General features: G+C 41.1%; 1 protein-coding gene across 10 annotated transcripts in view; it reads right to left on the reverse strand.

The window, feature by feature from the left end:
* TAFA5 (TAFA chemokine like family member 5) overlaps window positions 1–23711 on the reverse strand; it is a 348113-nt gene that overhangs the window by 19809 nt on the left and 304593 nt on the right. For 6 of the 10 annotated variants that reach the window (XR_014160512.1, XR_014160513.1, XR_014160515.1 and 3 more), the window contains one exon: window positions 8729–8775. The exons of the other annotated variants lie outside the window; for them this stretch is intronic. Coding sequence is in view for 1 of the 6 variants with exons in the window: in XM_081878134.1 (XP_081734260.1) it covers window positions 8729–8775 (47 nt within the window). In the remaining 5 variants the exon portion in view is untranslated. The remainder of the gene's footprint in view (window positions 1–8728; window positions 8776–23711) is intronic. 10 annotated transcript variants of the gene reach the window in all.

The raw sequence follows: 23711 nt of genomic DNA on the forward strand, positions 1-23711 counted from the left end.
ATGATTATTTTTCACCTTCCAATAAAGTACAGCAGAAAAGAAAATATAAACAGTTAACTTATTAAACCTCACAATAATTTCATCATTATCTGTCTATGTATTTCTAATAGTAGAACCAAATCAGTAATTTTTGATATAACTGTAAAAACTACTCTGAAAATGTATTATTCCAAAAATGAAACCTTCATCTGGTTGTAAATATTAAGATTATATCAGCAAGAATTAGTCTTTCTGTTAAAAAAAAAATTGATTTAAATCAAGTCTTACTGACAAGTGATTTAAATTGTGATTTAAATCATGATTTAAATCAATTTGATTTTAATCAAATCCACCCTGCCATGAACAAATAAAATGCTGAAAAGTTACGAATATATATTAATATCAGGACTATCAAGCACCATCTTTCCATCCATACAACATTTGTTCTATCTATAAATCCATATGAGAGTTTTAAGTTTTGAGCGACAGAAGGAAATGAAACTAATCAGCATTAAATAAACTCAGTTAGAAATCATGATTGCTGGAAAGGTGATAGAAACTATCATCACAGTGTAGGCTATTATTGGCTTTGTGAAATTAATTGTGAACTTGGGGTAGGGCAATACAAATTAAATTCTTTACTGTTCTAAATAGGATTGACAGTTAATTTCAGCCATGAAGAATGCAAATGAGAATAATTTGGAAATCACCATGTTCAAAACAGAATCGGAGTTTTGCTCAGACGTTCTGCTTCCCTGTACCTTACAATATGCAAAATGGCACAGATGCCTGGACAACCATTCTGTGAGGCACAGCAAAGTAACCTGGGTGTGCTTTACAAAGTGCATTCTAGTTCAATGACCTGGTGTGTTGCATGTTAATTCACAGTGGGCACAAATATCATCTTCGGATGCAAGATCTGGAACCCAGGATGTTGTACGCATGCCACTTTACAGTGTTTCAATGATATATCTCAGGGATGTCCAATGGATAGATCGTGATCTATGGGTAGATCACTGGGCCGTCGCAGGTAGATCACCGGGGTGCCGCAGGTAGATCGCAGGATGACAGAAAGTGATCACTTCCCCCCAAGAAATATAAAAAATTGTGGCCTCTCCCCCCCCCACAAATATCAACATTTTGGGCAGCTAGCCACCATCTTGGGTAGATCACTGCCAGATTTTTTTTTTTAGTGGGAGTAGATAGCAGTCAAGGGACTTGCCGATCAGAAGGTTGGCGGTTTGAATCCCTGCGACAGGGTGAGCTCCCATTGCTTGGTCCCTGCTCCTGCCAACCTAGCAGTTTGAAAGCACATCAAAGTGCAAGTAGATAAATAGGTACTGCTCCAGTGGGAAGGTAAACAGCGTTTCCGTGCACTGCAGCTTAGTCATGCTGGCCACGTGACCCGGGAGCTGCAAACCGGCTCCCTCGGCCAATAAAACGAGATGAGCGCCGCAACCCCAGAGTCAGCCACGACTGGACCTAATGGTTAGGGGTCCCTTTACCTTTACCTTTTAGATCGCAGTCTATTGGGAGTTGGACGTGCCTGATATATCTAAAATGAATATCTCACTGTAGCTTTTGCATTTATGGAAGACAAACATTAAAAGCCATGCTTCATCAATCATACACACTTTTGCTAAATTAAAAAGATGAGCTCTTCAAAGGCAAACATGCACTTGACTGGTAATGCCAGTGTGGAAAAATGACATCTTTTGCAAGTGTTTAGCAGCATCAAATGCACTGTGCCCACCAAAAAGCAAACTATGCATGGTATAGAATCACAGAATCATGGATCTGGAAGGGGCCCTGAAGGACATCTAGTCCAACCCACTGCTATGCATCTCTACTAGATCGTACATGACAGATGACTACCTAATCTCTGCTTATAAACCTTCAAGGAAGGAGAGTCTACCACCTCTCATGGGAGTCTGTTCCACTGTCGAACAGCTCTTCCTGTCAAAAGGTTCTTCCTGATGTTTTGTTGGAATCTCCTTTCTTCTAGCTTGAAGCAATTGGCTTGGGTCCTACCCTCCAGAGCAGGAGAAAACAAGCTTGCTCCACTCTCCATGTGACAGCCCTTTAGTTACTTCAAGATGGTTATCATATTACCTCTCAGTCTTCTCTTTACCAGGCTAAACATTCCCAATTCCCTCAACCATTCCTCATAAGGCTTGGCTTCCAGACCCTTGATCATCTTGGTCGCCCTCCTTGGCACACATTCCAGCTTGTTAATATCCTTCTTAAACTGTGGTGCCCACACAGTACTCCAGGTGTGCTCTGATCAAGGCAGAATAGAGTGCGACTATTACTGGAGGAGACTCTTGAGAGTCCCATGGACTGCAAGAAGATCAAACGTATCCATTCTTAAGGAAATCAGCCCTGAGTGCTCACTGGAAGAACAGAACGTGAAGCTGAGGCTCCAGTACTTTGGCCACCTCATGAGAAGAGAAGGCTCCCTGGAAAAAACCCTGATGTTGGGAAAGATGGAGGGCACAAGGAGAAGGGGACGACAGAGGACGAGATGGTTGGACAGTGTTCTCAAAGCTACCAGCATGAGTTTGACCAAACTGCGGAAGGCAGTGGAAGACAGGAGTGCCTGGCGTGCTCTGGTCCATGGGGTCACGAAGAGTCGGACACGACTAAACGACTAAACAACAACAACAACAACAACATTACTTCCCTTGACCTGGAAACTATACTTCTGTTGATGCTGCCTAGAATAGTGTTAGCCCCCCCCCCCCGCACTCTTGATGACTCATATTAAGCTTGTGGTCTACTAAGACCCCTAGGTGCTTTTCACATGTACTATGGCAAGCCCGATATCCCCATCTTATATTGATGCAGCTGGTTCTTCCTGCCTAAGTGTAGAACCTTACATTTGTTCCTAATGAAATTCATTTTCTTAGTATGGACCCAGTTCTCCAATCTATTAAGATCATCTTGAATCTCAATTCTGTCTTAAGCAACATTGGCTACCCCTCCCTCCCTCTCTCCTCCTTCCTTCCTTCCTTCCTTCCTTCCTTCCTTCCTTCCTTCCTCTATTTTTGGTGCCTTTGATCTTTGAACTAAAGGCAACATGTGACTGGGTTAAAGCACCTCTTCAGTAGCGGTGGCACTACCCAGAGACCATATGGTACCCATAGCCTGCTTATGCAAGGTGCCTGCAGCTGATGTTTGCCAGTTCTCTTCTCCCACTTAATGGCACTCCTCTCTCTTCATGACATTCCCCACACCATTCAGAAGGGTCACCCAGGCTTTTCATTTTGCACAGGGAGCTTAAGTGGAAAATCTAACTTCGTACTGAACATCTGGATAGAATGACCCCCTCATGTCTCCACATCTACCCTCACCATTCCTCCCAAAGCAAAAAGGATGGTCTTTAGAAAGAGAGAGAGAGAGCACACTGAAAATTCAGGTAGGCGTCTGGTATATCTCTGATGGGCTAGGCTCTGAAGAGGACCTCCAATGGCTACAGCCATACCCACCAAGCATTGCTTTTTGTTCTACATCCACTCTTCCGCCTGCTTCAAACATATTTTCCCCATCTCATTTCTCTCAGCATACTGTGAAATCCACTCCTATTTTAGTAGTTCACACATCTCTCATCCTACCTTTTGAAAGTACAATTTAGAAGGCTTACCGCCCCAAGTCTTCTACTTCTTGTAATTCCCAAAGTATTTCTGTGATATGTTTCCAAGAGACGGGCGAGTATGGGTAATACGCTTGCCAAGTATAGCTAAATGCTTTTTTTTATTTTTTACCATACTCCAGTGAATTTATCTTGATCAACAATGAAATACTCACATGAATTCTATACTTTGAAGTCTAACATCTCACGAAGGCAACTTCACAAATTTACACCTTATTTATTTCCTTACATATATTGTTATTGCTAGACAACAGAACCTGTACGTGTGTGTGTGTGTGTTTGAGGGTGCACAAGTGATAGAAAGCATCGTTAATAGTTATAATAATAATTTTATTTTTACGGCTATTAGTCCATAGTCAAAGGATGAGCAAGCTAGTAGCTGAGTGGTCAAAGAAGAAAGAGGCCAACAACAAGCTCTAATAAATTAATCAGCATGGATAATCATGGATAAAACTAAGATTTTTAATCAGCTATCCTACGAACATGTGCTGCCGATTTAAGCTTTTGCACATCTGTTAATTTGAAAATTTTGAGTAATAATTCTTCCAAAGACTAAAATCTTGATCACACAACAGTTTTTAATTAATATCCTCAATGTTTTTACCTGGCGTAGGATTTCTTTTAATCAGTTGACTAAATTATTCCTACTCCGCTAACCCATTTACTTTCAGATGACAGTCCTAACAATCAATCCTTCAGCTTTAACAGTAACACTATCTTATCTCATGCAGTCGCAACAATGTTGTCAGGTAGCTGGCAGATGGTTGCCCCGAGGGGCACACAAAACTTCACTTGCTGGGAATCTCCACTGTACCTTACAAATCCTGGTGATTTAGCTATACATTTGCCATCCGCACAAGTTTTATTAGCTGGGAGCTGGGAGATAATGCATGAGAGGCACTTTGAACACCTGAATATGATGATGAGGATAAAAAACAACTCTAGTGTAATAATGAAACTTCAAACTGTCTGTAACAAATTAATCCTAGTGTCAGGAGCAACCACAACAATGCCTAGGAACTCTTAATTTTGTGTGCAGTTGCCACTGGAACTGTAGTTTGGAGCATTTTCCCAGACGCTTGTTGTTGTTTAGTTGTTTAGTCGTGTCCGACTCTTCGTGATCCCATGGACCAGAGCACGCCTGACACTCCCGTCTTCCACTGCCTCCAGCAGTTTGGTCAAACTCATGCTGGTAGCTTCGAGAACACTATCCAACCATCTCGTCCTCTGTCGTCCCCTTCTCCTTGTGCCCTCCATCTTTCCAACATCAGGGTCTTTTCCAGGGAGTCTTCTCTTCTCATGAGGTGGCCAAAGTATTGGAGCCTCAGCTTCATATTCTGTCCTTCCAGTGAGCACTCAGGGCTGATTTCTTTCAAAATGGATAGGTTTGTTCTTCTTGCAGTCCACGGGACTCTCAAGAGTCTCCTCCAGCACCATAATTCAAAAGTGCCAATTCTTCGGCGATCAGCCTTCTTTATGGTCCAGCTCTCACTTCCATACATCACTACTGGGAAAACCCAGATGCTAAAGTGTTCTAAATTTTGGATTGGTCCTGCCCACCTGGGCTGATCAGTGGGTCACCCTAGGCAAGAAGAGCTATAAAAGCTTCATATTTGGAATAGGATTTTAGGGCTAGCCATAACAATCTGGGTTATCAAACCGTTTTTGATACAGTATAAACCAGAAGCAGTTGCATTTATCATGTTACCTTCTTTCACACAAAAAAAAGGCAGGTGCGATTTAAAACTGTTTGGATATGGCTGAATAGCTATCAAGAGCTGCAGCTGGCCTGACAAATTATCTATAGCTTTCAAGAAATGCTCTCCACCTACAGCCATGCTGTTTTTACTTTTAAGGCTGTAATAAAAAGCAGCTTGTTCCTGTGAAAATGTCGTTTTCCTTATGTATCTTTCTTAATAGAAGAAGAATGTTAAAAGCATTTCACCTGCCAGTAACTTAAAAGTGTGGACACATAGAATGGAAGCAGAAGTAAATAGTTTTATGAGTAGTATTTTAAACTACATCCAGGTTGATAAATAGTAAAAACACGCTCCCTCCCCCTTTGTTATGAAGAGATGCCTTATTTATCAACCCTGAACATAGGTCATTATACTGACTGAGACCATGAGTTCTTCTATTCTAGTAGCAACAGTTCATTCTCAACTGGCAACAGTTTTCAATGGTCTGTTCCTGTTCTGCTTAAGGACATATGTTTACCGTTTCCTTAAGCAGAGCTCTTTGCTTCGTCTTTCGTGAATGTTCCAATTGAACAGTTGAAAAAAGGCTAACATCTGCAAACGCCTGCCTCCATCATCTAATAACATCTCCTACCAGCAAACCTAACACCTTACTTCATTATGTGTGATGGCTGCACAGTAAACACAATAAACTGAACTGAACTCCTAGGATTCTGGAGGGCAGCAGAGCGTTCTCTGGCAAAAGAGAGTCAGGGTAGCGGTAGGAAATGGTTCCCCTAGCATCTGGAACCGAATTCTCTCCAATTATTTCTTTTCCTTGGACATGAAGACATGCATAAAGGCACATGCCCCAAACAAGCCTGCTGATAATTTCTTTAAACATCATAGAAGGTGAAAAAAATATACTATGCTCCTATGAACAGCAACAGAAAGCTGGAATTTGCAGATCAGAACCCCTGGTTTGCAGGTAATCAAAATTTGCAATGAGCCTGGTATTATTTATTTATTTATTTATATTAAGTACATGTATAGTATTCACTATACATAGCCGTTTCCCATCTATATTTATATTCAATTGTATAATCTCAACTTGTCCTTATCTACCTTAAAAAGTGTTTTTTTTTTTTTAAAAAAAAGACTTCCACCATTTGCCTCACACATTTTTAATAATCCATTTGTCAGATCCTCTCTTCTTCATATTTTCCCTTTGGATTTCCTTAATGTCTCACTTTGTATTTTTTATATTACGCACAAGATTATTCTAAACCTGGTATTATTATTATTATTAATAATAATAATAGTAATTTTATTATGTGTGTACATAACACTGTGTCCATGGTGTTCTACATAATGCAATCAAAAGAAGACAAAAGGAATGTAAATTATATACCTTTGGCGAACAGATTTTATCTCAATTTTGACGTGGAAATGCAGGCTGACTTGTGAAACGTGATCTGGATAGGGTGAAAGCTACAGTACATTTACAAGGATAGCTGGTATCAAGAGCAAGCACTGAAAGAAATGCCACTCTGTGACACAAGGTGATATGTTAATAGTAGGGCACAAATAATGGGGTTTCTGTGCAAACCTCCACCATAGAACATGACCTATATAGGGTATGATTGGAATTCCATTTATACAGTCAAATGTGAAATATTCCATCTTGGTTACAAGCTGGGGAGCTGCGTCAGTACTAATGTCCAATCTCACTTGCATAATGACACACAAATATATACTGAATCCAACAATATTCTGAACTTCTGAATACAGATGGTTTGCCATGAAAAAACAAACATAGCATCTCAGGTAAAGGAAATGGAAAACTGTGCAAACTATGAGTCGCACTGAGAGAGAGAGAGAGAGAGAGAGAGAGAGAGAGAGAGAGAGAGAGAGAGAGATGTGTCTGAAAACACATTTTTGTCAGAATGGCTGGACCACTCTCTCTTTTAACATTCAAAGATTCAGCTGATGTATGGAAGTGAGAGCTGGACCATAAAGAAGGCTGATCGCTGAAGAATTGATGCTTTTGAATTATGGTGCTGGAGGAGACTCTTGAGAGTCACATGGACTGCAAGAAGAACAAACCTATCCATTCTGAAGGAAATCAGCCCTGAGTGCTCACTGGAAGGACAGAATGTGAAGCTGAGGCTCCAATACTGTGGCCACCTCATGAGAAGAGAAGACTCCCTGGAAAAGACCCTGATGTTGGGAAAGATGGAGGGCACAAGGAGAAGGGGACAACAGAGAATGAAATGGTGGGACACTGTTCTCAAAGCTACCAGCATGAGTTTGACCAAACTGCTGGAGGCAGTGGAAGTCAGGAGTGCCTGGTGTGCTCTGGTCCATAGGGTCACGAAGAGTTGGACACAACTAAACGACTAAACAACAACAACAAATCCCCCTCAGATGTTATTAGACACAATGGAAAATGGGCAAGCAAACAGATGACAGACAGCGCTCTCCAACTTTCTTAGGCTGCAGTGACTTGAACTTATCCAAGCAATAGTGGCGAGGGGAATTTAAATAGTAAGTACTGTGCTCAGAGTTGGAGAGAATGTGTATTACTGTTCAGGTGCTGGGCCTTTGCTTGTCTTTAGAAAATGCTGAGCCAGAACTCAACCTGGAACCAGCCCTTCTAGGCTAGGCAAGATAAAAAAATAAACCTGAGATTTTTGAGACTAGAACTCTGGCAAAGTTACTGTTAAGATACATTTATTTGTTTTAATGTACTTTTATCCCTCATTTCTTCCAAAAAGCACAAGGTAGTGTACATGGCTCTCTCTCTTGCCATTTATTTCTCATAACAACCCTGTGAGATAGTTCAGGCTAAGCGAAAATGACTGGCCCTCAGCCACCCAGTGAGTTTCATGGCCAAGTGAAGTTTGAACTCCTAGATCTCCCAGGCTGGCACTCTAACCATTATGACAACTGCTTAAATATGTTCCCACTGTAGTTATTTATTTAAAGATTTATAAACTGAACTTCCTTATAAGATACGAACCAGTCAACAGGTATACTGCTTAAAATATGTAACCTCCAACTGCTATTTACTTGTGATTTGATTTCCCACCACAATTTAGTACAGTGGTACCTTGGTTTACACTCATAATCCATTCCGGAGGTCCGTTTGTAAACGAAAACAGGTTGTAACCCAAGGCGCACTTTTGCCAATGGGGCCTCCCCCCAAAAATTGTTTGTAATAAAAAAAAAAGGGTTGTAATCCAAAAAAAGGTTGCAAACCGGTTCACGCACTTCCGGGTTAAACGTGTTTGTAATCCAAAACATATGCAAACCAAGACATATGCAAACCAAGGTACTACTGTAATTCTCTTTTCATTACAGGGTTGTTCATTTTAACATATAACATGAACTGGTTTTCTTTTCTTTAAATTTTGCTTACCTCCAAATGCAATTATATTCAGAGAAGTTTTTGTCATCATAGTTACGCTGGAAAAAAGGAGAAACATTGCGAGTGTATGGAAGAAGCAGCTAATTTTTATTGAGCGTCCATCTAGTTCAAACAAACTTTTACAGAAGATTCAGTGTGGCAGCCTAAATCTCCATCAAATCGCCAACAGGCACAACCCCTATCCTGAGAACTCTGAAAAGTGGAAATTTGCCTGCTCCTTTTCTCAGTATTGTGGGGTATCAGGCCACCTTTATTCCTGCGTCAGGGCCGGCTGAAACCTTGCTTCAAAAGATACCCATTCTCGTCAAAGGAAGCAATTTCCATTTCCTTTTTGAACTTATTCTGCAGGAGGAGCTGTGCCCCCTGGGCACTACTGGGCAAAATGCCCATTGCAGTTATCTCTAAAGCTTCTCCCAGGGCTCCTTGTACCTCTTTTAAACATTATTAAAGAACGGCTCTATCAGGAACTCTGCGCTCCATTATTAATTGAAGTGCCCTGCCTCCTCCCTTGCTGTTATTGTACTAAAACCTCATGTCACACTTATTTATTTAGCTTTCCCTGCTCTGTTGTGCTGCGTATTGACATATGCTCAGGGAGAAAAGAGAATGATCCGGTTGGAATTTGTGGGCTGGAATTCTACTTTCTGTTTGCGCGGCGTGACAGCATTTACAGTCCCCTCCCCTCCTTGTCCTACTTCAAATGAGATGGTCAGGTCAACATTGGAGGAGACAGCCACAGTTCTGTGCAGTTCAACAGGGAGCTGCCCTAATCGCTTACGGAGAGAAGTGTGGGAAACACAAGATCTTAAAAGCAAGACTGTAATTGAGGGGAGCCAGGGGCAGAGCAAGGGGTGTGTGGTGGGTGTGGTCTGCCCTGGGTGTCACCACTGAGGGGGGTGACAAAATGCCAGCGGCACTCACCGCGGGGCCTGCGGCGTGCCCTAGCCACATGTCTCTCCTGTGAGAGACGCAGTGGCTTAGATAATAGTAATAATGTCTATGACAGCAGTGTCTCACGCTGAATGTAACTGACCCATAGAAAGCACTCTGAATTGAAAACAGAGACGTTCTGTGCACCTTTGTTAGCCATGAAAATCTTTCAATAAAAACAAATTGACGAGAAGAAAAGAAATTAAAATTGACATGAAAATTATAACAGTTTGAACCAATCACTTAGAGTCTGAATCTACTAACATTAATCGGCCAGTCCCCTTTGCGGCTCACATCTGCCCAGCAAGTGACAAACCACTCAGGATACATCATATCAATTAAGCAGAAGAAGAAGAGTTTGGATTTGATATCCTGCCTTTCACTCCCCTTAAGGAGTCTCAAAGCAGCTAACAATCTCCTTTCCCTTCCTCCCCCACAACAAACACTCTGTGATGTAAGTGGGACTGAGAGACTTCAGAGAAGTGTGACTAGCCCAAGGTCACCCAGCAGCTGCATGTGGAGGAACGGGGAAGCGAACCCGGTTCACCAGATTACGAGTCCACTGCTCTTAACCACTACACCACACTGGCTCTCAGTGTGTGTGATTATTAGTTATCTTCATGTCTTAATATACTGGTACTTTATAACTGAGGCTTTTGGTTTAAAATGATTGTTAGCTGAGCATCTTATATATAGTAATTACTCCTGACACTGGGTAATTTGAACTTTACATTTCATAATAATCTGCATACCAAGAATATATGGAGTAATTTGTTTCCTCATAAGTGTATAGATGGAGACAAGTGGCTTCTATGTTTCACAATCATTTGGCTGAGCATGGTTGTATTTTAATCACCGGGTAAGCTTTCAACAATTCAGATTTGTTGTTGTTGGAGGTTACCCTAACATTTTTCTTCAAATATGGAGTATCTGTAGATGATTTACTACTCTGTGCATTCTATTAAACTGTATAAATGTTACAGGTATACCATATATGGAGTTGAAGCCTCACACAACTCTGAGAGGATGGGAATGAGGGTTTCATTATGTGGCCATTGGTGGAGCGAGCTGTAGGAAGTTTTAGGGTACATTTTTTACATGCCCAATTTTGCCTTAATATTCTACTGCTCTTAATTTGATGGGCTTGTGGTGACATGGGTTGCTGGTTGGCATTCAGCTCAGACAGGTAGATGGGCAGTGCCTAGAGGCAAGCTGGGAAGAAGGAACTTAATCCAGTGCTTTACACCAACTGCACTGGCTCCCGGTGGAGTACAGGGTCAGGTTTAAGGTGCTGGTTTCTACCTTTAAAGCCCTATGCGGCCTAGGACCCACATACCTACGGGACCGCCTCTCCTGGTATGGCCCACGGAGGACCTTAAGGTCCACAAATGACAACATTTTGGAGGTCCCAAGTCACAAGGTGGTTAGATTGGTCTCAACTAGGGCCAGGGTCTTTTCAGTACTGGCCCCGACTTGGTGGAACGCTTTGTCACAAGAGACCAGGGCCCTGTGGGATTTGACATCTTTCCGCAGGGTCTGCAAGACAGAGCTGTTCCGCCTGGCCTTTGGTTTGGACTCAGTCTGACCCCTATGCTTCCCTCCCCTTATGGTTTTGAGATATGGGCTACTTTTAAAATGAGGCTGCATTTTAAATTGCATTTAAACCTGTATTTTAAATTGTGTTTTTTTCCCTATTACGTTTTTACTGTAATTTTACTGGTGTTAGCCGCCCTGAGCCCGGCTCTGGCCGGGGAGGGCAGGGTATAAATAAAAATTATTATTATTATTATTCACCAACCACCTCCTTTCGTCATCAGACTTGGTGGGCTGCTTGGTTTCCTGTGCTTGGGGCCTGGTAAGTGCCACCTGCTGAACATTGGGCAGGATACTTTGCTGGCATCTGCTATATGGCACCCGCATGGTTTCCCATTATGGTTTGACTTCCATCGCACTAGCTTGGGTGATGGCATTCATCTAGTGTGGTTTGGCCCACAGCCTCAGGCAGGATATTTTATAACTGCCTGTTAAGTTTTACCTGCCCACACATGTGTTTGAGACTTTTACACATTTCACTTGTTATGTTTGAATAAATATAGCCTTCCTACCAGTACCCGTTGCTGAGTCTTCATCTTGGGTTTCGGGCAAAGTTGGTTGGTAAAAACAATTACTGAGCTGTAGAGACCAATGGACTAACTTTGTGTGAGGCAGTCTTCTCCAACCAGCTTGTCCTCCTTATGATTTGGACCAGAACTCTAGAGGGCACCAGAAATGTACTGGAGAAAAGGCTAGTAAAATGTATATGTTCCTGTGTATGATGATCTAGCCATAAAAATAAAGTTTTATTAAAAAGACATACTTAATTTAAGGTAGATAAGGACAAGATGAAATTATACAATTGACTATAAATATAGTTGGCAAATGGCTATGTATACTGAATATTTATCTACTTTTAAAAATTTCCACCTATGATCTTTTTCTTTTACTTCTTTATTTTTTCTTTATTCTTTTTTCCTTTTTTCTGATATCTTATCTTTCATTTCACTCCTTCATTGTGAATAGCATTTTATAGAGGTATAAATAACTGTAAATATGAAAAGAGACAAAGTATTCTCTAATTTCTTTTCTTGGTTATATGTATTTTCTTTTTCTTTTGTATTTTCTTTTGTTGTAAATATGTATGCTTTCTAATTTGTACTTAATGTATATATATATATGGGTGATATCCAATGTTAGGCATACTCAGTTGATATCAATGAATGTAAGCAACTTGTCAATTGTTTTCAGTGGGCCTACTCTTGAGTTTGACTTAATCGGATACCACCCTAAGGATTTGTTTTTTCCCATAAATTTATAGGAACCTGCAGCCTCTAATAAGCAGTAATTGCCATTTGTACTTCAAAGAAAATCTATTTTGTGAGTGAACCTGCAGATTTAAAAAGCTTCAGTTTCGCATAGAAAAAAAGGATGAGGTTAAGGAGCAAATAGGAATACAATAAGAAGCTATTGTACAAAACATTATGACTGAGGTACAAAAACCATGTGATTCATTTTGCATGCCCAAGGGGCTTGTAGGAACAGCTGTCTTTTATTCCAAAATGCAAAGCACATTTAAAACTGAAAGCAGCATCCAAATGCAGCAGCTCTTCTGATCCCAGGCAATGAGATCAGATAACCCAAATTCTGAAGCACATTAGATTACCAGAGCTCATTAGTTTACCTCTTCTCTACCCTGGCATGGCAGGAAAAGGCAAAAAAGTAAGTGAAATGGACACTCAGCTCCATTGCTATTGATTCACTCAGCTGCCTTGGAGGAAATGGAGCCTGTGCCCTTTTCACTTCTTTTCCTTTCCTGTTATTCCAAGCAAGGCAGAATTCTAAAAACTCCACTTTCCCTCCCTCAGGGCAAAAGAAGACAGAGCAAGTTAAATGGCAAGTGCACAATCCCTTTATCAGCAGGATTTGGGAGTCTTTAACATCTATGAGTGATCCAGTTTCAATTGGTCTGGTTTAAATTTAATCGATAGCTCATAAAAAAGTGAACTTTTTTTATGTACGCCACAACAGCAGCAAGAATACTCATTGCAAAGTATTGGAAGACACAAGATCTGCCCACCCGGGAAGAATGGCAGATGAAGGTGATGGAATACATGGAACTGGCTGAGATGACTGGCAGAATCCGGGACCAAGGAGAAGAGTCGGTGGAAGAAGATTGGAAAAAAATTAAAGTTTATCTTCAAAAATATTGCAAAATTAAGGATTGTTAGAAAGATGTTGGGAAAGAAAATTACGTGGTTTTAGTAGAAATGATATAAAGGATTAAGTAAAAATGAGTTGGTGAAAGAGAGAATGTAAAATTATAGTATATTAAGACAAATTATTAAGATAAAAACAAGGTTGGAAGGATTTGCTGAAATAACAATTTGAATTAGAATACAAAAATGGGAGGTGTGAGGAGGTCAAGGAAATAAGTAAAGGAAAGAAAGCTATGTAAAGGTTCGATTTGTTCTTTTTTTTAATTGATTGTATTTTTTCTGTCTTTTTTATTTTTATTTTTTCTCTTTTTTCTTTTTGTAACCTTTAAAATTTTGAATAAATATTATTTTTAAAAAATATTAATCGATAGCTCGAAGTTAGGTATAAATGCTGCTTTTATCAGTAAGATGATGACAAAAACAGTTGATGGCAGTATTCTCCAAACCACTACAGGATGCAGTAAAGTATATGTATATTAAACCACAAAGGCATTGCCTTCTAGCTATCCCCATTGGTCTGATGGAAGAGGAAAACACTTCTAAATAAAAAGCAAAATCTCATCTACATATGTAGCAATGCGGTTCTCAACCTGTGGGTCCCCAGATGTTGTTGGACTACAACTCTCATCATCCCAGAGCTCTGGCCTTGCTAGCTAGGGGTGATGGGAGTTGTAGTTCAACAACATCTGGGGACCCACAGGTTGAGAAAGACTGAAATAAGTGCTTGTGCTTGATGATGAAAACAGAGAGGAAGGCAATGGGTGAATGAAGAGTATACATCAACAGTCGCTTTGTGAATGTTTTATTAGTCATATTAGGTAATCTGGTGTCCCTGTTGAACTTCTTCATCAACACAGAGTGTGCGTACTGAATGGAGCGTAAAAATTAAAAGCTGTCCACAATATCTTTTCTTAAGTTTTATTTTTGAAAACATAACCACCAAACGCTGCAAGCCAACACTCCTCCTCACCAGCAACTTACAAGACATTTGATCAAACTAAATATAGTTTCAATTAACCAATTATCACATCACATCCCTTCCCGCACCCAGTGCAGAAAGTAACTTCCCTTTTAATTAGGCAAAAAGTCGAGAGACCACGGATGTGCAGCTAAGCAGGTCAAACTGCAAGCATACACCTCTGAAACCAACCTGGGTTCTGAGTAGCATTATTGACCACTTTAAGATAAAGAAAAACCAGCAACCCCCTGCTGGTCAGTGATGCGTAGCAGAAACATCTAGCATTTCCCGTGTATGTTTAAGATGCATACCTGTTGGCAAAGCCTTTTGAAGATATCAGCAATTTGCTCTAGTCTAGCTATGTATTAGGACGTGGCTGGCGCTGTGGGTTAAACCACAGAGCCTAGGACTTGTTGATCAGAAGGTCGGCGGTTCGAATCCCCGCGACGGAGTGAGCTCCCATTGCTTGGTCCCTGCTCCTGCCAACCTAGCAGTTCGAAAGCACATCCATGTGCAAGTAGATAAACAGGTACCATTCCAGCGGGAAGGTAAATGGCGTTTCTGTGCGCTGCTCTGGTTTGCCAGAAGCGGCTTAGTCATGCTGGCCACATGACCCGGAAGCTGTACTCGGGCTCCCTCGGCCAATAAAGCGAGATGAGCACCGCAACCCCAGAGTCGTCTGCGACTGGACCTAACGGTCAGGGGTCCCTTTACCTTTACCTAGCTATGTATTCAAAATTAACTATTTTATGGTTAAACATTTGTTTTGCAAACTCCAAACGTAACCGTAATGTTCTAGTACGTCGTGTATTGCTCTCCAATGTCAAAATGGCTGTCCCACTCTGGGAATCAATGGGCATGGGTACTGGGAATTTTACTTTTATTTTTAGGTCCACAAACAACTGCAAAAACCATTCTATGTCTCCGATAGCTTGAGAGCATGCACAAAGCTCGCTTTCCGTGTCTGACAGACAAATTATGTTCTGTCTGCACGATTTCCATGTGGAATGTGAAACACAAGAGCAGTCAAGTACAATATTCCTAGAGTGAACATGTTTACACATGGGGAGGGATGTTTGTCCAGCCAGCAGGTAAACTTCCTGTTTCCTTCTGGCCTGGGACAGACTTCCTCTGCATGTGACTAGAGGTGGGTGTGGCCTCACCTGTGCAGGTAATGACAAAAGCACAAGGCAGGGCAGCCATCTCTCTCTCTTTCACCACATGCATTGAAGAAACAATATCTACTGAGCCAAAGATGCCCTGTTGGCTTGCAGCCAAGAGAGGACAAAGGGATAGATTCGAAGTCTATGTTACTTCATTAAGCTAAGTCTGCCTTCTGGGATCTGATTGTGAACAGAATGTGAGTAAACTCTTTTTATACTTTTGTAAAAAACTGTGTCGTCTCTTCTATTTTATGAGGGAATAAAGGGAAAATACCAGAACAGTTATTATAGAGGCTTTAGCGAGCCTGAGCAAACACAGCCGTTGCAAACTTAAAATAAAGGGGAATGTTACTCTGCTGATATTGTGGAACTTGTTAACACAAGTTGAATAAGGATATAATCAGACAATATATCCTCTCCTGCATCCCTGAACATTCCCACATTCCACTCAAATGGGCCTTCATTGTATCTGTAAACAAAACCGGACACACCTTTATATTTGAATTGCTAAGACACATGAGATGCGGCACAAAAGATATCAAAACCCGTGTCATTGTGCTCCCTAAAATGTAACCTGTAATGCAGTGTGTGCTTCAGGTAAAACACCACTCTTTTTAAGGCTCAAAAACACTGCTTGGTTGGGCTCTCATCAAATTTGGAAATAAAATTAAAACTAAATGATATGTCTGGTCCTATGTTCTACTGACATCTAAAACAGCAAAAGGCAGTACCATCTTTCTTCAGAAATAAATGTGTCAAGAAAGAACAACTGTAGAGTTTCACTTTATCAGCTGTGGCTCATGTTCAGTTATGGTTCCTGCACTATTTGGAATAAATGGAATCTGCACCAAAATTTCTCAGTGCACCATCAAATGCCAATAAAGTGCCTCTGTTCAGATTCAGAGCAAGCTAACCATGCTTTTCTCCAGCATACTATAAATTCTAAGGGGTTCAAGCTGGAAAGTTTAAGCTTCTCCATTTCTGATTTCCTTTTCCAGCTGACACTTAGTAATTCATGGCTTCTAAGTGCTGCTAAGAATGTTCGGTCCTAATTGGGTATCTGGGTTTTAAAAAATGTTTTGTACTTCTGCATGTCATTATCCAAACTTTCTAATTACTCCCCTCTTATTTCTCACTGGCCCTTCCTAACCTATCAGGATTCAGCCACCTCAATTTTCTGTTAGATGGAAATATAGTATAACATATTGTTCACCTATTTCAGAAGATGTCTTAAGAAGAAAAAACTACACGGGCTTTTGTGTTGCTGAAGGTTTTAACCAAACGTAGCAGCAAATTTATTATATTATGACACTTCCCTATTTTTCAGAAGTGTTTTGAGGCTTTGTTGTTTTTTGCTTTCTACTTAAGATTTCTGAGAGAGTTACAGTCAGTCAAAAGCATTGCTCTCTTTTTTTCCCCTTCTTCACTTTACACTTTAATAAAATCCACAGCACAGCAGACTAGAACTGCTACTTTTCCAAAATCAAGAAATGGGTTTCATAATCGAGCCTTATATAAGAAATATGTTCCTAGCTAATCAGAAATGTTTCAGTATTTAATGTATTTTATGTCGTTACAATAGTTGCCTGTCTTGGACATAACACATGCTTTCTGGATGACACCAAACCCTGTTTCATCAAGCACCCTCCTTCTTACATGGATAATAATAATAATAATAATAATAATAATAATAATTTATTTATACCCTGCCCTTCTGGCTGGGCTTCCCCAGCCACTCTGGGCAGCTTCCAACAGAAGGTTAAAAATACATTAAAACATCAGTCATTTAAAACTTCCCTAAACAGGGCTGTCTTCAGATGTCTTCTAAAAGTCAGATAATTGTTTATTTTCTTCACATCTGATGGGAAGGTGTTCCACAGGGCGGGCACCACAACCAAGAAGGCCCTCTGCCTGGTTCCCTGTAACCTCACTTTTCGCAGTAAGGGAATCACCAGAAGGCCCTCGGAGCTGGACCTCAGTGTCTGGGTTGAACAATGGGGGTGGAGACGCTCCTTCAGGTATACTGGACCGAGGCCGTTTAGGGCTTTAAAGGTCAGCACCAACACTTTGAATTGTGCTCGGAAACGTACTGGGAGCCAATGTAGGTCTTTCAAGACCGGTGTTATGTCATCTCGGTGGCCGCTCCCAGTCACCAGTCTAGCTGCCGCATTCTGGATTAGTTGTAGTTTCTGGGTCACCTTTTAAGGTAGCCCCACATAGAGCGCATTGCAATAGTCCAAGAGGGAGATAACGAGAGCATGCAGCACTCTGGCGAGACAGTCTGTGGGCAGGTAGGGTCTCAGCCTGAGTACCAGATGGAGCTGGTAAACAGCTGCCCTGGACACAGAATTGACCTGCCCCTCCATGGACAGCTGTGAGTCCAAAATGACTCCCAGGCTTCGCACCTGGTCCTTCAGGAGCACAGTTGCCCCATTCAGGACCAGGGAGTCCTCCACACCAGCCCGCCCCCTGTCCCCCCAGTACTTCTGTCTTGTCAGGATTCAACCTCAATCCGTTAGCCGCCATCCATCCTCCAACAGTGGCTAACCAAGCTGTATCTAAGGAAGCCAAGAAGGGTACTAGCCCTCTCCAACTCTTCTTTCCCAGAGGTAGTATATAGCTACCATGACTAGCAGCTGTTGATAGATGTATCTTTCACTTATTACTCTAATACCCCCTTTTAAAAGTTATCTTTAAATGCCATCACATCACCTTGTGATTGCAAATTCCATAGTTTAATGACATGGCGTTAAATTGTTCAAAGATCTCTTTGAGCAAGTCAGTGACCATCCACTTTGGCTAAGTCCATTTACAGTTGAGGCTTGGTATAGACTCATTGTTTGGTTAAGTTGGTACTCGACTTAAAATAACAGCTTAAAAGCATTGAGTATTGATGACTAATGGAAATGGGCTCACTGCCAATGGCTATAGCAGTAAGTAATAAATAGGAGCACTACTGCCATGTGTCCCCTTGACCATGCAAGAACAATCGCTAAGAATTAAAACACAGTGATTCAGCCTTACAATTTCTCCCCATGGGACAATGTCTTACACACCAACTAACTCTTCAGTGCTCTGGGAACCCTGCCAAAATACTTTCTCACTCCCTGAATGAACATGACTTCAAAGATAGTTATTGCTATATTTTTAAAGTATCCTTGATGTTCATAATGAGCAAATGTTTTAAAAATAACCACAAACGGTCTTGTAAATGTAGTTATGATTTAATGGACTGCTGATGGAAATGCGCTGTGGTGATCAATTTATGGTGGTTTCATGTACACATTCATTTACCTTTGCAATGGCTCTCTGTGGCTCGCTTTAGATTATAATATCTCAACGAGCCAATGTACGAATGATCATTTTGTCGGAGCAAAGGAACAGGATACAGCTCGGTTCACATGAGCCATGATTAAATCATGACATCCCTAACAAACCAAAGTCTTACCAGAAAACCATTGTTACCAGCTTTGGAACTAGTCTTTCTGATGAAAGAAGAAACTAGAGTTAATTAGGCTGTGGAGGGAGGAGCAAAAGGATAAGAGCAGGTGGCGCTGTGGTTTAAATCACCAAGCCGATCGGAAGGTCAGCAGTTTGAGTCTGAATGATGGGGTGAGCTCCCATTGCTCTGTCCCAGCTTCTGCCAACCTAGCAGTTCAAAAGCACACCAGCGCAAGTAGATAAATAGGTACCACTGTGGCAGGAAGGTAAACGGTGTTTCCATGCACTCTGGCACTTGTCACGGTGTCCTGTTGCACCAGAAGCAATTTAGTCATGCTGGCCACATGACCCGGAAGTTGTCCGAAGGACAAATGTCGGCTCCCTCGGCCTGAAGCGAGATGAATGCCACAACCCCATAGTCGATTTCGACTGAACTTAACTGCCATGGGGTCCTCTACCTTTACCTTACCTCCTCTTGGCTTTTAAAAAATGAGTTATCATTGCCTGAAGTGGGCCACTGAATCAAATGGGTCACACTATTGAGGTCAGAGTAATGGCAAGGTGTTAAAGAGAGTATTTCCCCTGACACTGCAAGAGTTAATATGGTTGAGAGGCCCTGTTCTCTATATTAATATTATTGGAGAACTTGCTCTAGCAACCACCAGCTTTTCAGAGCAAGATGTAAAGAGATTACCCTAGATTGTTTTCTAAAAGCATGCCAAAATATACTTTATGTGAAAATAATGAGGCATCTTAAACCAATTAATACGGTGTGGGTTGGCTTCATGGTGTTGTTGCTTTTTGCCTGTGGAATGCTAGCTAAATATATGTATTCCATATTACATCAATGTAACTGAGAGAAGAACTTCTTAATGTTTAGACTGAAGGGAGAATGCCACAAAAAAATCCATCATCTTTACTTGCTTCCTTAGTTAAATTACTCAATTTAGCACTGGTAGTCTGCAACAATGTACATTTTAATTACATTCCGAATTACATTTTAATAGTTTTATTTTCCTCCCTGCCTGCAATAATTTATCAGATGCTTTAAAATGCATTTGTTTTTCCATTTGGCAAGCATTTAGTTTTCATTGGAGTCTGTTTCTAATGATGCTGGACATTATTGTTGCTTATATATATTTATCCTCTTGTTTTTGCACCTGCATAGATCCCTATGTCAGCACAGCTCTGGAGCTGCGCTTGGTTAGCTAAATAAATTCCCTCTGCTAGCTGTGTAACTGCAGAGGATAGAAAAGAGCTTTTGTCTATACTCTGCAAATGCAGCAACTATCTATATTGTTTTAATTGTCTACGGGAGAGTTTGTGCCACAAACAAACCTAATGTAATGCAGTTGAGTTACATTAAAAATTTAATTGCACCAATATGCACAAACTTTTTGGGAAAGAAGCAGAAATTTCAAATTATGGACAACTTGAAGCAGGATAAACAAGGATGTACAGAAAAGGCCTAAAGGTGAATAAACCTGTCCTGGAAAAATGGCTGCCTCTGGCTTTCCTCCCTGACTCTTCCCAACCTCTCACTTTTTCTCGTGTAGTCAGAGCAGACCAGAAGCTTTCACATTTGTTTTACATTTACCACTGTTTAGCATCAGGCCCAAACCCTAAACTACTGTCAGTCTTAACCATGGTTAGCAAAAACAAGCTCTCTGCTCATAGCCATGGTTTGAAGCAAGTTTGTTTCCACTAACCTATCTGATACAAATTATGGTTTGGTAAAGGGATGTGGGTGGCACTGTGGGTTAAACCACAGAGCCTAGGACTTGCCGATCAGAAGGTCAGCGGTTTGAATCCCCGCAACGGGATGAGCTCCCGTTGCTCTGTCCCAGCTCCTGCCCACCTAGCAGTTCGAAAGCATGTCAAAGTGCAAGTAGATAAATATGTACCGCTCCGGCAGGAAGGTAAACGGCATTTCTGTGTGCTGCTCTGGTTCGCCAGAGTCATGATGGCCACATGACCTGGAAGCTGTCTGCGGACAAACGTCGGCTTCCTCGACCAATAAAGCAAAATGAACGCTGCAACCCCAGAGTCGGTCAGGACTGGAGCTAATGGTCAGGGGTCCCTTTACCTTTACCTTTATGGTTTGGGAAGGTTTGGCATTCAAAACTAGGTGCTTCTTGCTGAGAAGCGGCAGCAGTTGGAGGGGGGCATGTAAGAACAAGGCTTGCTTTAGTTCATCCCTGTAAACACTTAGCCATGGTTTAACAGGGCAATAATCTCCATACAATCATTACAATTTTAAAAATATATACCGGTAATTGGAGTAAGAAAATTTCTCAGATTTGTAAAGTCATTCATGTTCAGAGAAAAGGATCTTCATTTTTTTTTTTAGCGCCATGTTGACACATTTCTCTGTTTTTAATCGCTTTTCCTTCAACTAACCTTCCTAAGAGTTTCTACTTAGTAAATTAATTTCCATTTAAGAGTAATCTTACAAAACGTATGGAGTCACCTTGTGCCAATAGTTGTGTTGCTTTGAGAATGTGGGTTATTATTTTGTAGGGCACTTACTTGAAACCTTGAACCGCAGGGCTTAAATAGAATAACCTAATAAAGGTTAGGAAATAATTATGCCCACTCAAATTTTCTCTCTAGGACTGTGCTTCTGCATACTGGAATTTTCAAAGATTGTCAGAGAATGATATCCTGTATGGGTTCCTGGACCATTTGAACCAATAGGAAGAGAAGAGAAAATGCATATTGGTATTGCAAGTATTCTCTGTTGGCAATTCTGAATGTTGGAAGGAGACAGCACTGAGAGGTGCAACACTGTGAGCTACAGGAATTGGTAGCTTGTTAATTAAATGTAATTGAAATGTGTAGATCACCTATGGAATCCAGTGATGGTTCATCGAGGTCCTACACCACTTCTACACCAGCAATTAGATCCTTGGGCCCCAGCTATAGATCAGTTTTAAGGTGTTCTACTGCCGCTATCAGTGCTGAACAAATGGTCTACAACCAACAGTAAAATCAGCAGCAACTAGGCCCCTGACAACCTTTGAAAACCTCCTCCTAACAACAAAGGGAAATGGTAAAGGGACGGTATCCGCAATATACAAAATACTACTCCAAAATCCCGCAAATCCCCTAGACGCAATCAAAAAACAATGGGAGAATGACATAGGCTATGAGATTAACCCCACTCAATGGACCAGAATGTGGTCTAAACCCCCTTTAAATCCATATCAACGAAAAGAAAAGAACTCACACTGAAACTCACCTACAGGTGGTACCTAACACCAAGGAAACTAGCGCTAATACACCCAGGAACCTCACCAAAATGCTGGAGAGGGTGCACCTCCACAGGCACATACCTCCACATGTGGTGGGAGTGTCCCAAAATCCAACTATTCTGGACAACAGCCATACAAGAAATATGTAAAATAACAAAGCAAGTATTAGACTTCACCCCAGAATTGGCCCTACTAAACATCTTCCAAGACAACAATGCCCATTTACTCCACAAAGAACTCATAACCCACCTACTTTCAGCAGCCAGAAACACCATAACCAGACACTGGAGAGACCTGTCAGGAGTAAGCATGGACCAATGGTACCAAATAGTATGGGAAACAGCCCTACTAGAAAAATTAACTAACAAACTGAAACTGACACGGGGACAAACAGAAGAAGACACCTTCACCCCGGTATGGCTCCCCTTTATCACATACACAGCCCAACAGGACAATGACAATAATCCACCAACAGCATACAAATCAATATGGCTAACTTGATCCAAAACACCCACCCACCTCACTCACACACGAAAACAAAGATCACCACAGCCAATCACAAACAAACAATCACATCCTAGGCCAACCCCAGCCTCTCTCACCACCAAAGGAACACAAGTGAACAACACAAGCACGCTGACACCAAACTACATACATTAAGCATAATAGAAACACCGCTACCCCACCCCACCCCCATCCATCTCCCCTCCTTCCACCCTCCTTTCTTCTTTTTTTTTTTTTTTCTTTTTTCTTCTCCCCCTAATGCCTCAACAAATGAAATGGATTTGTAAAAATGTTACACGGGGGAAAAAAATACACGAGGCATTACACTTACACTGTAAAACAAGAAAACCCTTAATAAAATATATTTTTTAAAAAAAATGGTCTACAACCAAGTTAATATTCAAAAAGCTTTCTGTCAGTAGCTAAGTGAATGTTTGGAAGGATCAAAGTGGATTTTTGTGTCAAAGGTGATCACACTTAATAAAATATTCAGATTGCAGAAGATCATGCCGAACATTGGATCTAAAATCTGAAATAGCTTGCAGAGGTCTTGCACCACAGAATTTCAAAGACTGTTCTTTGTTTTTGTTTTCAAGGCTTGGACAGCTTGGCTTTCGTTCACAGTTTATTTTCTGAAATGACTTCATTCTATTCTCCCTTCTCATTTTCTTGCTAAAGATATTATTTTCTTGCTAAAGACATACACTGAATTATTACATGCTGTCATTGTTAATTGTAGTTTATGCTTTTTTTGGGGGGGAAGGACTTCACTCCTGAATTTTTTTGTTCTCTCTGCTCTGCTTGATGAATGCAGATATTACATATGTTCAGGAAAAAAAGTATTAACAAATGAGGACATTTAATGCATGACCACAAGACACTATTTGACCCCCCCACCCCACTCCTCCTCTGCAAAGCAAAGTTCGGACCTGCTTATGTGGATCCCAGGGATGTTGTAGTACCAGCCAGTAC

Source organism: Podarcis erhardii (genome assembly GCF_964252035.2).
Source record: "Podarcis erhardii genome assembly, chromosome: 10".
Classification (NCBI taxonomy): Eukaryota; Metazoa; Chordata; class Lepidosauria; order Squamata; family Lacertidae; genus Podarcis; species Podarcis erhardii.